This window comes from Ruditapes philippinarum, unplaced genomic scaffold, assembly GCF_026571515.1.
Source record: "Ruditapes philippinarum isolate M1 unplaced genomic scaffold, ASM2657151v2 ctg1599_1_1_1_1, whole genome shotgun sequence".
Lineage (NCBI taxonomy): Eukaryota > Metazoa > Mollusca > Bivalvia > Venerida > Veneridae > Ruditapes > Ruditapes philippinarum.
The window spans coordinates 240,266-255,737 of NW_026862866.1; the positions used below are offsets into that span (position 1 = coordinate 240,266).

The 15,472-nt window shown below is 34.0% G+C and overlaps 1 protein-coding gene across 1 annotated transcript; it reads left to right on the forward strand.

Annotated features, from left to right (window-relative positions):
- The first annotated feature begins 98 nt into the window (after window positions 1–98).
- On the forward strand, window positions 99–14,418 carry LOC132720426 (uncharacterized). Its single transcript, XM_060704570.1, has 8 exons — window positions 99–240; window positions 2,832–2,946; window positions 5,863–6,030; window positions 7,045–7,119; window positions 7,546–7,768; window positions 10,638–10,846; window positions 13,184–13,344; window positions 13,993–14,418. The coding sequence occupies exons 1-8, from the start codon at window positions 214–216 to the stop codon at window positions 14,257–14,259; spliced, it is 1,245 nt and encodes a 414-aa protein (XP_060560553.1). The 5' UTR covers window positions 99–213; the 3' UTR covers window positions 14,260–14,418.
- Window positions 14,419–15,472: the final 1,054 nt, after the last annotated feature.

Below are 15,472 nucleotides of genomic sequence, written 5' to 3' on the forward strand. Positions count from 1 at the left end.
TCAATCTGTTAGTAAAAATCAGCAATTTCGATCAAAAATTGAAATGTTCTGATAAATTTTAATTAATTATTCAAACAGTAATACGTTGCAATTGGCCTCGCTTTAAATTCGAATATAGGGCTTGAGTTCAAAGTTCACAGTTCAAGGCCACTGACCTGCGGGAAGTCAACAATCGGTCCATATTTTTATAAAATTTCACCATATTCAATTGAAATGGCATCTCAAAGTGACGAACAGTCTGTAAGCTATAATTCAATTTATATGTTTAAGCTTTTAAATGGTGATGACATTCGAAAAATTTGACTATAAATGTTCAAAAAACATGTCCACGTTCAATTCAACAGAAAGAATATCGGATAGAAATATTTCGGATATGCAAAAAAACATTACAAATGATCAGTGTCTGCTCAGCACTAAAACTAACTGGGCACCTTAGTCCAGCATAGGTCAACTTTGGTTGCATTTATATTTTCGGCTTATTTTCATCTAGTCCAACTAATTGTACTGCGCGACGAGATATTGTGCTATTTTCGTGTCTGGGCAATATCTCGCCTTAAAGCGAGATTCTGCCCCAGAACGAAAATATCTCAGAATCAAGCTTTGGCACGTCAATATATTTTGACTAATTTTCATCCAGTTCTGGATTCCAAAACTTTATAAGCCGGTTTTTACATTTTTTTCTTTCCCCTGATGCGGCATTAAAGTTTTGATCAGACCCGTTATGAAACCTAAACAGATTAATACATGTTAGTAAAACCATGTTTAAATTTGCAAATATCCTTTTCCTAATTAATTTTTGTGCATTATCCGATAAAAATTATCATTTCAACATCGTTGTAGTCTCATAGTCATAGTAGCTCCATTTTGCAAAGAAAAAAGTTGACCTTTTTTCATAACCCTCTCGTTGGTGTGTGCATCAGCAATTCGGCATTGGTTAACAATTTCATTAAGGTCCCTTTTCTCAGAAATTGTCTAAGCTTTCACCTCAAACTGTGTATACTTGTCAAAAATAATGTCATGAATTCAAAATGGCAGATAATCCTAAAATTACTTTATTCAAAGTTATGCACCTTTTCAACTTATATTTTTAGCCCTGGTTAACTGTTTTTGTTAAGGTTAACTTTTTCAGAAACTACAAAAGCTTTTCGCTCAAACTTGATATACATGTTCTCTATCAAAATATGATAACATTTCAGAAGGGCAGATAATCTTAAAATTCATTTTTGTGAAGTTATGCCTCATTTTTTACTGATTGTTTTTCTTCTAAGGTCAATTTCTCAAAAACTGTCAAAGTTTATCACTGCAGATTTTGAATACTTGTTATATTTTTTAATTGGAATGCATTTCTACAGGGCAGGTTAAACTTCATTATTTTTTTTTTCAGTTATGCCCCCTTTTTGACTTTGAATTTCAGGGCCTGCTAAGCACATTTACAGAATTAAGCCCCCTTTTCTATGTTTGAATTTATTGAAGTATTCAGCACTGAGAAAAGTGGAAAAACACTGTCTGTAGACAGGTCTTGTTCTCTAAAAGTGACAAAGCAATTTACTATTTATTAGATTTTTTATGCTCCTCGAAGGGTGAGCATATAGTCCCCGCTTTGTCTGTCCGTCCCTCCATCTGTCTGTCCACCCAGGCTATCTAAGAGAAGTAGGGGGCCATGTAACTGTAAACAGAACAAAAGAGAACAATAAAGTTATTTCCGGAACAATAGAATAAGGGGCCATGGCATATTAAACAAAAGAAAATAACAAAAGAAATGGTCCCTTGGTCCATTTAAGTGGCATGTCCATCGTCCATCCACTATTCTTGTCCGGAACATAACTTTGAAACAACAAGAGGTATCAACATGTAACTTTGTAGGTAGATAGATCTCATTGAGTAGTAGTGCAGTGCAAAAGAACCATAACTTGCCTAAATTTGGAGTTATTGCCCTTTGTTCATTTTTAGACTTTGAACTTTGTCCGGACATAACTCTAAAACTATAAGCGATATCAACATGAAACTTTGTAGGTAGATAGATCTCACTGAGTAGAAGTGCAGTGCAAAAGAACCATAACTCTGTCTTGCCTAATATTGGAGTTATTGCCCTTTGTTTATTTTAACATTTTGAACTTTGTCTGGGACATAACACTAGAACTTTAAGAGATATCAACATGAAACTTTGTAGGTAGATAAATCTCATTAAGTAGAAGTGCAGTGCAAAAGAACCATAACTGTGTTTTGCCTAATTTTGGAGTTATTGCCCTTTGTTCATTTTACACTTTGAACTTTTTTCCGGGACATAACTCTGAAACCATAAGAGGTATCAACATGAAACTTTGTAGGTAGATTGATCTCATTAAAGAGAAGTGCAGCGAAAAAGAACCTATCTTGCTTGATTTTGGAGTTATTGCCCTTTGTTCATTTTTACACTTCGAACTTTGTCTGTGACATAACCCTGACACTACAAGAGGTATACTTTCCTGTGTCCAAAACCTATTCGGGGAGTATCACCCAGTTGAACAGGTTCTTGTTTCCTAAGCTTCCATTATTGAAATAGTTGATTGTGCTGTCTTTTCTTACAGTTGATGTTTGTTTGGTGTATAAAGGTGCATGAATATTAATCCCTATTATTATAGGCCATTAGAGTTAATATTAGTTGTGTCTAGGACATTTAGGGTTACCATGTAAACCTCTTTTCTTCATGGAAAATATGCTTGAGGATCATCAGAGTTGGAAATTTATTTCAGTCTTCACCCAAGTGAAGGACCGTCTTAGCCTTTTTTGTTATTAAAGATTGCGAATAGTCTAAATACAGTGTCCTGTGATAGTTATTGTTTCATTTTCAGTTTATGGATTGGTTTATAAGATACCGAAGTCCATCAGAGATAAGCAAACTTCACCCAGATTATCTGAGAATGGAATTGAGCTGTTTCGTTTGTACAATATTGACATTCATTCATGGTATGTGTGAAACTTAATAAATATTAAACAAGCATATAGGAGCGTCCATGGTAGAAAGATTATGATTGTTGAATTTGAATGACTTATAACAATTGTTTTGAATTCAGTCAAGGATGTTGAACTCTTAGTTTGAGGGCTATACCTAGCTAAGGATTGATGTAATGGCCTATATAATTATGTCCAATATAGTTAGAGATGTAGGCTGTAGCTAGCTAAGGATTGATGTAATGGCCTATAGATGTTATATTCCTGCAGATGGCAAAATACAACAACAACAACAACATTTAATTGCCCTAAATGTTACAACAACATTATAACTATAAACATAAAATAATGTAATCATGGGTGCAAGTTCAGATACAAATAAAAAAGGTTAGCACGGGAAGCATGAGAATGAAATTAAGTTCTGTTTCTATTGCAAAATGCAAAATAAGATATTCGCTTAAACAAATTAATTCTTTATACAGATAGGCACTGATCCTTTTGATGTACCAGTATATGTTTATGGCAGATTTTATCAGAATATTCAGAATTCTTAACAGTTTCTTTCTAAACCATGTGATATTGATATCATATTTGTAAAGGCTGGCTACCTGGGTCTAAGTAGCTTAATAGAAGCTCTGTCACTGCATGTGCAACGCTGGGCCTTTAGTAAAGTAAATGTTAAGAAATGTGATGCATTATTTTATTGTTTCATAGACACACTGTAAATATATGCGGTATTTTAGTCGTTGGGATTAATAAATTAAGTCATTTGAGAAGAGTTGTATCATCTGATGGCACTGGTATCTACAGCATATATTCAATAAGTCACTCATTAAAATTAATTGAGACATATAAATAAATCATTATCATTTTGAAGGCAGAAAGGTGAAGGCTACAAAGAAATCAAGAAATCAAATTGTCAGTCATGAAATACATAGCATGATTAAATTATCATATAAAATTCAGAGAAAGTTCTTCAGAATAATGTCTTCTCAAATAGCTATCACAATTCACATGTATGTTGCACTTAAAAAGACTCAGTGATCTAAATGTTTATTATGAAAAATTACTGATATCCTAACTGTAGTGCAATAAAGGGTTTACTGCTATTGAATTATATAAGAAGGTAACCAGTTTACTGCTCTAACATGACAATACATGCCTCAAATTAGTTTTTTTAGTCTCACAAAGTGACAGGGTGAGCTTTTGTGATCGCTTTTCGTCCGGCGTCCGGCGTCCGTCCGTCGCCCGTAAACTTTTACTTTAAATGACATCTCCTCATAAACCACTAAGCCAATTTCATCCAAACTTCACAGGAATGTTCCTTTGGTGGTCACCTTTAAAAATTGTTCAAAGAATTTTATTTCCATGCAGAACTCTGGTTTGCCATGGCAACCAAAAGAAAAAACTTAAAATATCTTCTTCTAAAAAACCCAAAGAGCTAGAGCTTAGATTTTTTGGCATGAAAACATCTTCTGTGAGTGTCTACCAAGTTTGTTCAAATAAAAGCCCTTGGTCAAAATTGGCCCTGCCCCAGGGGGTCATTGATTTTCCCTATATGCATATAGTAAAAACTTAAAAATCTTCTTTTAAAGAACCCAAAGAGCTAGAGCTTAGATATTTAGCATGAAACATCTTCTAATGGGTGTCTAGCAAGTTTGTTCAAATAAAAGCCCTAGGGTCAAAATTGGCCCCGCCCCAGGGGGTCATTGATTTTCCCTATATGCATATAGTAAAAACTTAAAAAATCTTTTAAAGAACCCAAAGAGCTATAGCTAAGATATTTAGCATGAAACATCTTCTAATGGGTGTCTACCAAGTTTGTTCAAATAAAAGCCCTGGGGTCAAAATTGGCCCCGCCCCAGGGGGTCATTGATTTTCCCTATATGCATATAGTAAAAACTTAAAAATTCCTCTTTTAAAGAACCAAAAGAGCTAGAGCTAAGATATTTAGCATGAAACATCTTCTAATGGATGTCTAGCAAGTTTGTTCAAATAAAAGCCCTGGGGTCAAAATTGGTTTTCCCTATATACATATTAGTAAAAACTTAAAAAATCCTCTTTTAAAGAACCCAAAGAGCTAGAGCTAAGATATTCAGCATGAAACATCTTCTAATGGGTGTCTACCAAGTTTGTTCAAATAAAAGCCCTGGGGTCAAAATTGGCCCCGCCCCAGGGGGTCATTGATTTTCCCTATATGCATATAGTAAAAACTTAAAAATTCTTCTTTTAAAGAACCAAAAGAGCTAGAGCTAAGATATTTAGCATGAAACATCTTCTAATGGATGTGTACCAAGTTTGTTCAAATAAAAGCCCTGGGGTCAAAATTGGCCCTGTCCCGGAGGTCATTCATTTTCCCTATATGTGTAAAACTATAGCAAAAATTGAAAAATCTTCTTTGAAAAAACTCAAATAGCAAGATTTTAGATATTGATCATGAAGCATCTTCTAGTGAGTGTCTTCAAAGTTTGTTCAAATAGAAGCCCTGGAGTCAAAATTGGCCCCGCCCCGGGGGACATTGATTTTCCTTCTACAAGTATAGCAAAAACTTAAAAATCATCTTTTAAAAAACCCGAATAGCTAGAGTTTAGATATTAAGCATGAAACATTTTCTAGTAAGTGTCTACAAATATTGTTCAAATAAAAGCCCTGGGGTCAAAACTGGCCCTGCCCCAGGTGTGTCATTGTTTTTAACTATATGTGTAAAGAAAAAACTTTAAAAAATCTTCTTTTAAAAATCCCAATGAGCTAGACCTTAGATGTTTAGCATGAAACATCTTCTAATGGTTGTCTACAAAGTTTGTTCAAATAAAAGCCCCGGGCTTTAAACTGGCCTTGCTCCGGGGGCCTATGTACAGGTGAGGGACTTCAGGGCCATCATGGCCCTCTTGTTTTCTTCATTTATAATTTCTCAACTTTCTTTTTTTCCAGCTCAACGTATTGGTGGAAGGTTTAAGTTTCTATGGATAGCAGTAATTTTACACGGCCTGTTTGTTGAGGCTGTAAGTTATTGGATGCCTGATATTGACAGCTTTTGGCACGCTCAGGGGATATTCATGTTCATAGGACAACGCTTACCTCTCTATATAATATGTATATGTAAGTATTTCAATTAAGATTGATAAGATACATGATGTATGTTTATTTTTATGTCACTCTGTCAGTGGGTTTTTTCCGCACCTAATTGGAATGGAGCCTTAGCCTTTTCATATTAGGAAGAATTATCGCTAAAAATGCTAATTTGGGATGTTAAAATGTAAGTTCAGATTTTTGGAAAAACTGCATGATTTTAAAGAAAATTTCCATTGGGAAGAGGCCTTTTATAAGCCTCTGTTATATAAAGAGAAAACCACAGTATGTATATGTGCTAAATTGATTATTTATACATGTATAAAACTTTTTGACGATATGCCTTAAAAATTTTGGTCGCCCATCTGTTAGCAATTTTATGTATGCTCTCTTGAGCCAGTTGAACGAAATTGAAACATTTTGGCAGAAAAACTAATCATATTGTGATGATGTGCAGAGTAAAGATTTGATGTTCCTCATGTCAAGGTCACTCTTAGACATCATATAAGAATTTTAAAATGTTTTGTCAGTGTGTCCTTTATTAGCTGATTAATTAAAACTTTTTGGCAGAAATGTGAACAATAATGAGACAATATGCAAAATGCAGGGTTGGGCTTCCTTAAGTAAAAATTAACCCCTTTCCTGATGTCACTTGATTTATATAGACTTGCTTAGGAAAACACATGAAGTGTTTCTGTGTGAAACTACAATGCTTAGATTTTAGATAGTTTGTAGCCTTATGGTCCACTATAAAACTGATACTTATTAATCATTCTCCTTGGGTAAAAAAATGCCAGACTTAAGGGGGGCCTTTTAATTAGAAAAGGAAAACAATTCTGAAGCTACAATGCTCTTTGCTTAGATATTTGGCATGTACATGTACCATTACCTGTTGATCCTTAGTAAAAGTGACATAAATCAAGTCTTTTGCCCAGCTTGTTTATCAAGCATTGATTAGTAGATTGTTGTTAAGGTATGATTTGTAGCCTTGTGATACATTTATCCAACATTAGGGTACATTTTTTCACTATGTTTATATTTTAGATGCGGTATTTATTTATACTGCCAGTGTTGCTGTAGGACACTCAGGAATGAGATGGTGGGCTCAACCATTTGCAGGTATATATTTAGTTGTATTTGTAAATAACTGACATTAAACATACATTTTGAGAGTATAAATCATCCACTAGTTCATGTTCAAGCTTTAATGTTTGACTTTTTTGTGTGTAAAGAATCAGTATAAAACTGCATCCTGAAAGTTCATGTTAAAGTTAAAACAGAACTCTACTACATTGTACTGGTAAATGTAGTTAAGATTTTTGGAAATTCAGCTTCTCAGATGACTTAAGCTTTTGTTAATTTTCAAAAATAACGGAAGTCAAAGGTCAGATTAGAAATTGAATAATATGTGAGTATTTATTGGTAAGCCAGCATGAATCATAGGATTATTATGTAACTACTAGTATTCACTTTTAAGACTATGAACATTTCATGACAGGGCTACTTTGTGACAAATTGGGCATTCTTCAATGTTTCTACTTACAGTTGGTCTGACAGTAGTGATGCTAGACTTACCATATGATATACTGGGGATCAAGAATCTTTTCTGGACATGGCATGATACAGATCCTAACATATATGACAGACATTACTGGGTGCCATGGACTAGCTATTATTTCCATGCAACTTTTGCCTGCAGTTTTACAGCTGTTTTCCATGGAAGTCACAAACTTCTAGCACCTAGCAAAGAAACATACCAATATGCTGGGTAGGTGGGGAAGTAAAATTGAAAGTGAAACAATGCTGTGGCTATAATATTGAAGTTGAATATCATTTTTAACCAGGTTTTCCGAAGGAAAAAACTGGTTATTAGATTGAGGTATGTCGGCGGGCTGGACGGGCGGCGGGCGGGCGAAACAATTTCTTCTGTGCGCAACTCCTCCTACATTTCTCAACGGATTTTGACAAAACTTTCACAGAAGCTTTGTCATCAAGTGCCCTGGCGCATATTGTCGGGGTTTTGCGATTAGATAATATTTGACCTAATTATGGCCCTTTGTTTTTTTTCCTTATATAAAATATATAGTGAACAATTTCTTTTGTGCGCAACTCCTCCTACATTTCTCAACAGATTTTGACCAAACTTTCACAGAAGCTTTGTCATCAAGTGCCCTGACACATATTGCCAGGGTTTTGCAATTGGTATATATTTGACCTAATTATGGCCCTTTGTTTTTTTTCCTTATACAGAATATATAGTGAACAATTTCTTCTGTGCGCAACTCCTACATTTCTCAACGGATTTTGACCAAACTTTCTCAGAAGCTTTGTCATCAAGTGCCCTGACACATATTGCCAGGGTTTTGCAATTGGTATATATTTGACCTAATTATGGCCCTTTGTTTTTTTTCCTTATACAGAATATATAGTGAACAATTTCTTCTGTGCGCAACTCCTACATTTCTCAACGGATTTTGACCAAACTTTCTCAGAAGCTTTGTCATCAAGTGTCCTGACACATATTGCCAGGGTTTTGCAATTGGTATATATTTGACCTAATTATGGCCCTTTGTTTTTTTTCCTTATATAGAATATATTGTGAACAATTTCTTCTGTGCGCAACTCCTCCTACATTTCTCAACGGATTTTGACCAAACTTTTACAGAAGCTTTGTCATCAAGTGCCCTGGCGCATATTGTCGGGGTTTTGCGATTAGATAATATTTGACCGAATTATGGCCCTTTGTTTTTTTTCCTTATATAGAATATATAGTGAACAATTTCTTCTGTGCGCAACTCCTCCTACATTTCTCAACGGATTTTGACCAAACTTTTACAGAAGCTTTGTCATCAAGTGCCCTGGCGCATATTGTCGGGGTTTTGCGATTAGATAATATTTGACCGAATTATGGCCCTTTGTTTTTTTTCCTTATATAAAATATATAGTGAACAATTTCTTTTGTGCGCAACTCCTCCTACATTTCTCAACAGATTTTGACCAAACTTTCACAGAAGCTTTGTCATCAAGTGCCCTGACACATATTGCCAGGGTTTTGCAATTGGTATATATTTGACCTAATTATAGCCCTTTGTTTTTTTTCCTTATACAGAATATATAGTGAACAATTTCTTCTGTGCGCAACTCCTCCTACATTTCTCAACGGATTTTGACCAAACTTTCTCAGAAGCTTTGTCATCAAGTGCCCTGACACATATTGCCAGGGTTTTGCAATTGGTATATATTTGACCTAATTATGGCCCTTTGTTTTTTTTCCTTATATAGAATATATAGTGAACAATTTCTTCTGTGCGCAACTCCTCCTACATTTCTCAATGGATTTTGACCAAACTTTCTTAGAAGCTTTGTTATCAAGTGCCTGGCACTTATTGTCGGGGTTTTGTGATTGGATAATATTTGACCGAATTATGGCCCTTTGTATATTTTTTCCTTATATAGAATATATAGTGAACAATTTCTTCTGTGCACAACTCCTCCTACATTTCTCAACGGATTTTGACCAAACTTTCTTAGAAGCTTTGTTATCAAGTGCCTGGCACATATTGTCGGGGTTTTGTGGTTGGATAATATTTGACCGAATTATGGCCCTTTGTATATTTTTTCCTTATACAGAATATATAGTGAACAATTTCTACAGTGCGCAACTTCAAAAATTAAGCAAAAATAAAGTACTGTTTACCTTTCTAAAACATTTGGGGAAAAAAGGCGAATAGACAAAATAAAATTTCTCAATCATTTTTGTTTGAGGAATATTAAAAAAGCCATAATTCCTCCTAAAAATTCAATTAAAAACAAATACCCCTTCATGACAAAGCTTCTGTGAAATATTTTGCTGAAAACCTGGTTGCATCGCATTGCGATGTTCCTTGTATTTCTCATAGAAAAAGGACAAATAAACCGGGTTTATCTCTCATTTCTCATAGATAAAGAACAAATAAACTGGGTTTATTTCTCATTTCTCATAGATAAAGAACAAATAAACTGGGTTTATCTCTCATTTCTCATAGATAAAGGACAAATAAACTGGGTTTATCTCTCTCATTTCTCATAGATAAAGAACAAAAAAACTGGGTTTATCTCTCTCATTTCTCATAGATAAAGGACAAATAAACCAAGTTTATCTCTCATTTCTCATAGATAAAGAACAAATAAACCAAGTTTATCTCTCATTTCTCATAGATAAAGAACAAATAAACTGGGTTTATTTCTCATTTCTCATAGATAAAGAACAAATAAACCAAGTTTATCTCTCATTTCTCATAGATAAAGAACAAATAAACTGGGTTTATTTCTCATTTCTCATAGATAAAGAACAAAAAAAACGTGTTTATCTCTCATTTCTCATAGATAAAGGACAAATAAACTGGGTTTATCTCTCATTTCTCATAGATAAAGAACAAATAAACCGGGTTTATTTCTCAGCCTGCTGCAACTCAGCCTGTTAAATTATAATGATTTAAAGTGCTTACATGAAGAGGCTTTTCTTCATGTATGAAAAATGTATTTTTATATTGACGCATATTATCAAAATAATGTGAACTAACTGTTTAATTTTATATTAAAGATTTACTTTAATGAGCATGTACAAATTTTCTATGGTCATTGTTTGTTTAATATAGATTCATGCGTGAGACAGTGTGTTGTTTGTTGGCTGCAATGTTTGGGTTCCCACTAGGTGTGATACAGTTTGTGTTTATATACCATCCACTACATGACACATTTGGGATTCATACCGAGGTGTGTGTGATGTTGTTGGTAGTTGTCTATGGTTCTATTATCTGGATGGGAGACAGAAATGTGGACAGAAGTCATGCTCATCATAGTAAACGTAAGTTTATATTGTATATCTAAGGTAAATTATTATAGAACTTGCGTGTTTGTACCTGTGAATTAGACAGTAAGGAAATGAACCTTTTTGTTTTTTGATGGTAAAAAGAAAGTGTTACAGAAAGTTATATATAGTATACATACACAGCAAGTTAGTTATGTACAGTAATATATATACATACAGTAAGTAGTGGTTTACAGTAAGTGATATATACAGTCAGAAATATACAGTGAGTGATTTAAAGTGAGTGGTATACATGTACAGTAGTTATAAACAATAGGGAACGATCTGAGATGAGCATCGTATACGTCACTGATAAGAGACCTGTTCTAAAAATAGCCACATATCGATAACTTTCGGACAAGGAAACTGGTTAATCTACATGTAGATTATACAACATGTAATGGTTACGAATACTTTTATTCACATTTCTCTCAATGGAAATGATGTTCCTGGGGTTAAACTTGCGTAAAGCATGATTGAGATGGTTTAAAACCATCAGGAAAAAAAAGATGATATGGTGAAAAAGAAATAACTTTCGGGGCAATACTTTCCCTGCATGTCAATTTGAGAAAAATGCCGGCGCTTGGCAATTTGTTTTTGTTTCACTGTTTATCAAAATTAGAAATGGTGTTATGATATGGTATGATTTTAAGAAATTGGGACTAAAAATGAAAAAGTATCTTTCTGTCCCAGATATACCGTACAAAATTTTGTTTATATGTAAAATACGCAGATTGGAGAAGTCACCAATCTATCCACCAAAGTGCTAAGAGTATTATAATAATTACTATAATATCTTAAATTAATTCTTTAATAATTTTAGAATACGCAAAACCATGCGTTTTTCCCATATTACCTAATAAAAAATGCCGATTCTAGAAGTTACTGTATCAGAAATAATGTGTACGTACATGCATGCTTGCATGTATATTTAAACTGAATTGACAATTGAGGTCCGTGATTTAACATACACTGTTAACGTATAGACAATAAGATACATTTGTTTTTTTTTATTTTATGTCTCACACAAAATATTTGTTGTTAAAATCATCGCCAATTTAGAATTGCTGGTGCATTTTGTAAACTTCGCCTCATCAATCAAAAGAGTCAAACTTTTTTTCTGCCTGAATGACAGAAACCGTTTTATTGACAAATATAGAGGCCAGAGCAGATTGTGACATATGTTTAAATTTAACTTTTCAAAAGTACAGTGTGTAGTTGTCCCTTTTCTTTTCACACTAAATTCCATTTCCAACTTGTTTGTATTCTACAATTTCTTAAAATATTGCATGTAAACAAAGTAAATATACGCTGATTATCATCATGTGTAGTGTGAACTCCCTAATCCCTTGTCCGAAAGTCAGAACAGGTGATGTAGTGGTGATAAGGTAAAATCTATTTTTAGAACAGTGTTACCTTCAGATCGAAGGCTATTATTGTTAGAGAATAAGTGATACACAGAGTGATAGACATGCACAGTAAGGAGTGATATACAGTTACTGATATAGAGTGATTAATATTCAGATAAATTGAGTGATATACAGTTAGTATTCATCCACAGTAAGTAGTGATAACACAATGTTTGCTATTCATATATAGAGATATACAGTGAATGATATACACTGGGTGATAGACATGTACAGATAGAAGTAATATATACATGTAGTTAGTGATATAGAGTGATTGATATTTATATACAGTAAGTGATAGTGAGTATTTATCCATAGTAAGTAGTTATCGACAGTGATTGCTATTCATATAAAGTTAGAGATATACAGTGAATGATATACAGTAAGAAGTGATATGCAGTAAGTCATGTACAGTGCATGACATATGCTAAGTGATATAAATATACAGATTATTTTATGTGACAAATTATGTTTGATATGGGTTTCTGATTGAGATATCAACTTTGCTCAGTATATGAACCATGTTCTGTTTTAATGCTTCCAGAAAAATTTTAGGAGCATATTCTTTGTCACCCATCAAACACTCTTTCACATATTTATTGACTGATAATAAAGGCATTTGGTTAAAACCTGTACACTTCTATAGGTTTAACGTTGATTGTGGCATGATCACTGGAAATTAAAAATATTTCTTTCTATCACCTCATAGCATCTTGGTTTATTGGGAAATCTTATATGTTTGGTATGCACATCTTGCATGGAGTTCTGCTCCTAAAGGATGAATTGCAGGTGAGAAAATGACTCTTTGTTTTATTTTCGGGAAAGTTTCTAGATAAGTTGTTTTTATATTTTCAGGATGGTTTTTAGATAAGTTGTTCTTATATTTTCAGGATGGTTTTTAGATAAGTTATTGTTGTATTTTCAGGATGGTTTTTAGATGAGATAATGACTGAAGTAATTTTACACTATACATTCTTTATATACCTGGTGTTTACCTCAAAACCAGAAAATAATATAGTGACAGGTCTCCATGAACCTATAGGACCATGCAACGAGACAGAGCCTGTGCAAACACCATTTAAACATGTAAGTATCATATGTTTACCTGAATTGGCATCAGAAGATAATCACTTGCAAATGTTTGCAGTAAAAACTTATGGCAAAATTACAGCTTGGTCATTTTATTTTTTTTTTGTTAAATAAAGATGGAAAGCTAAAAATAAAAATAGGTGTTTATTCCTTCATATGCAAAATTAGAAGGATATATGAATTGTTACGGTTGATTTTTAGGCTTCTTTTTCAATATGTATAATTTATGAAATACCTTGCTTTTACTCATACCTGCAACTTGTGTCATAATTATTCCAAAGACAAGTCTTTAAGTCATTGCTTCATGAAATGTTAACCACTGGACAGTGAACACTTGGTGTGATAAAAGTCACAACCAGGAATCTAACCTTGATCCAGAGACCGATCATTGTCTCTATCCATTTTGTGTAATATTATATGAAGAAAGTCTTGAGTACATTCAGTAACAGAATTACAAATCAAATTTGTCAATGCCTGTGTTAATTTCATATTAGTCATTCTGCCTAAGAATTTTTTGTTTCTTACCAACTGATTTATGTGACTAATGGTATATTTGTTTTTTTAGAGTTGGTAGGTCTGTTTTATTATGAATATTTATTTTATCATTTACATGGCACATAAACGTGAATATATATATTTTTTCAGGTACTTTCTAAAAGAAAATATCTGTGCCTTAATGATTATGATGAGAAGGTTTACGATTTCCACTGTGTAAACGAACTGCCTGAACATGGGTCACGCTGGTACACAATCTGTGGAACGCCTTACGAAAATCACATGGAATACATCGTTATCGTCTGTGGCGTCTGCTTCCTTGGACTAGTCTGGTGTTTCAACCTGCTCCTCTCCGGTCCCCTGGCCGGCAAACCTCACACCAAGCAGCATCATATCATTCGTGACAAACAAGAGTGATGAAATAGCTACGAGAAACCAAAAAATAAATAGATGATCATCAACAAAGTGCTGAAACTAAATGAGAGAACATTTTTGCTGTTTTGCTATTGAAGCTCAATTTTAATTGTTGTGCTTGCATAATATATAGGGATGGGAAATAAAGTGCTATATTTATTAGTTTTTATTCATCTGTCTACATAAAAAAATGGTGCAGTGGACCAATTACAGTGATAATTGATCTTACAATTGATTCAATTTGATCTATACCAAATTTTTTGGACATTATCTTGTTAGGGACATTTAATAATTGTATATACAGTCTCTGATCTTGGGCATTGAAAAATAAAAAAAATCTACATTTTTGTGTCGCCTCTACGGAGTAGTGGCGACATATAGGGATCACTTCTCCGTCGTCTGTCTGTCCGTCTGTCTGTCTGTCTGTCTGTCCGTCCGTCCGTCACAAAACTTGTCCGGACTACCCCTCATAAACTACTGGTGCAATTTCATCCAAACTTTACAGGAATGATCAGTATCAAGTCTAGTTGTGCATATTGTCAGCATTTTCCGGTTCAATGATTTTTGTCAGAGTTATGGCCCTTTAATAATTTTTAATTTTAAAGTTTGTCCGGACTACTTCTCTTATACCACTAATGCAATTTCAATGAAACTTTACAGGATTGATCTGTAGCTCAAGTCCTTGCGCATATTGCAAGGGTTTTCCGGTTGAATGATTTTTGGCCGAGTTATGGCCCTTTGATAAAAAAGGTGTTTTTTTCTGTGTGTTGCCAGATACACAATAGCTTGTCCGGACTACTCCTCATAAACTACTGGTGCAATTTCATCCAAACTTTACAGGAATGATCAGTACCAAGTCTAGTTGTGCATATTGTCAGCATTTTCCGGTTCAATGATTTTTGTCAGAGTTATGGCCCTTTAATAATTTTTATTTTTAATGTTTGTCCGGACTAGTTCTCTTATACCACTTATGCAATTTCAATGAAACTTTACAGGATTGATCTGTAGCTCAAGTCCTTGCGCATATTGCACGGGTTTTCCGGTTGAATTATTTTTGGCTGAGTTATGGCCCTTTGATAAAAAGGTGTTTTTTTCTGTGTGTTGCCAGATACGCAAAAGCTTGTCCGGACTACTCCTCATAAGCTACTGGTGCAATTTTATCCAAACTTTACATGATTGATCAGTACCAAGTCTAGTTGTGCACTGTCCGTCTGTC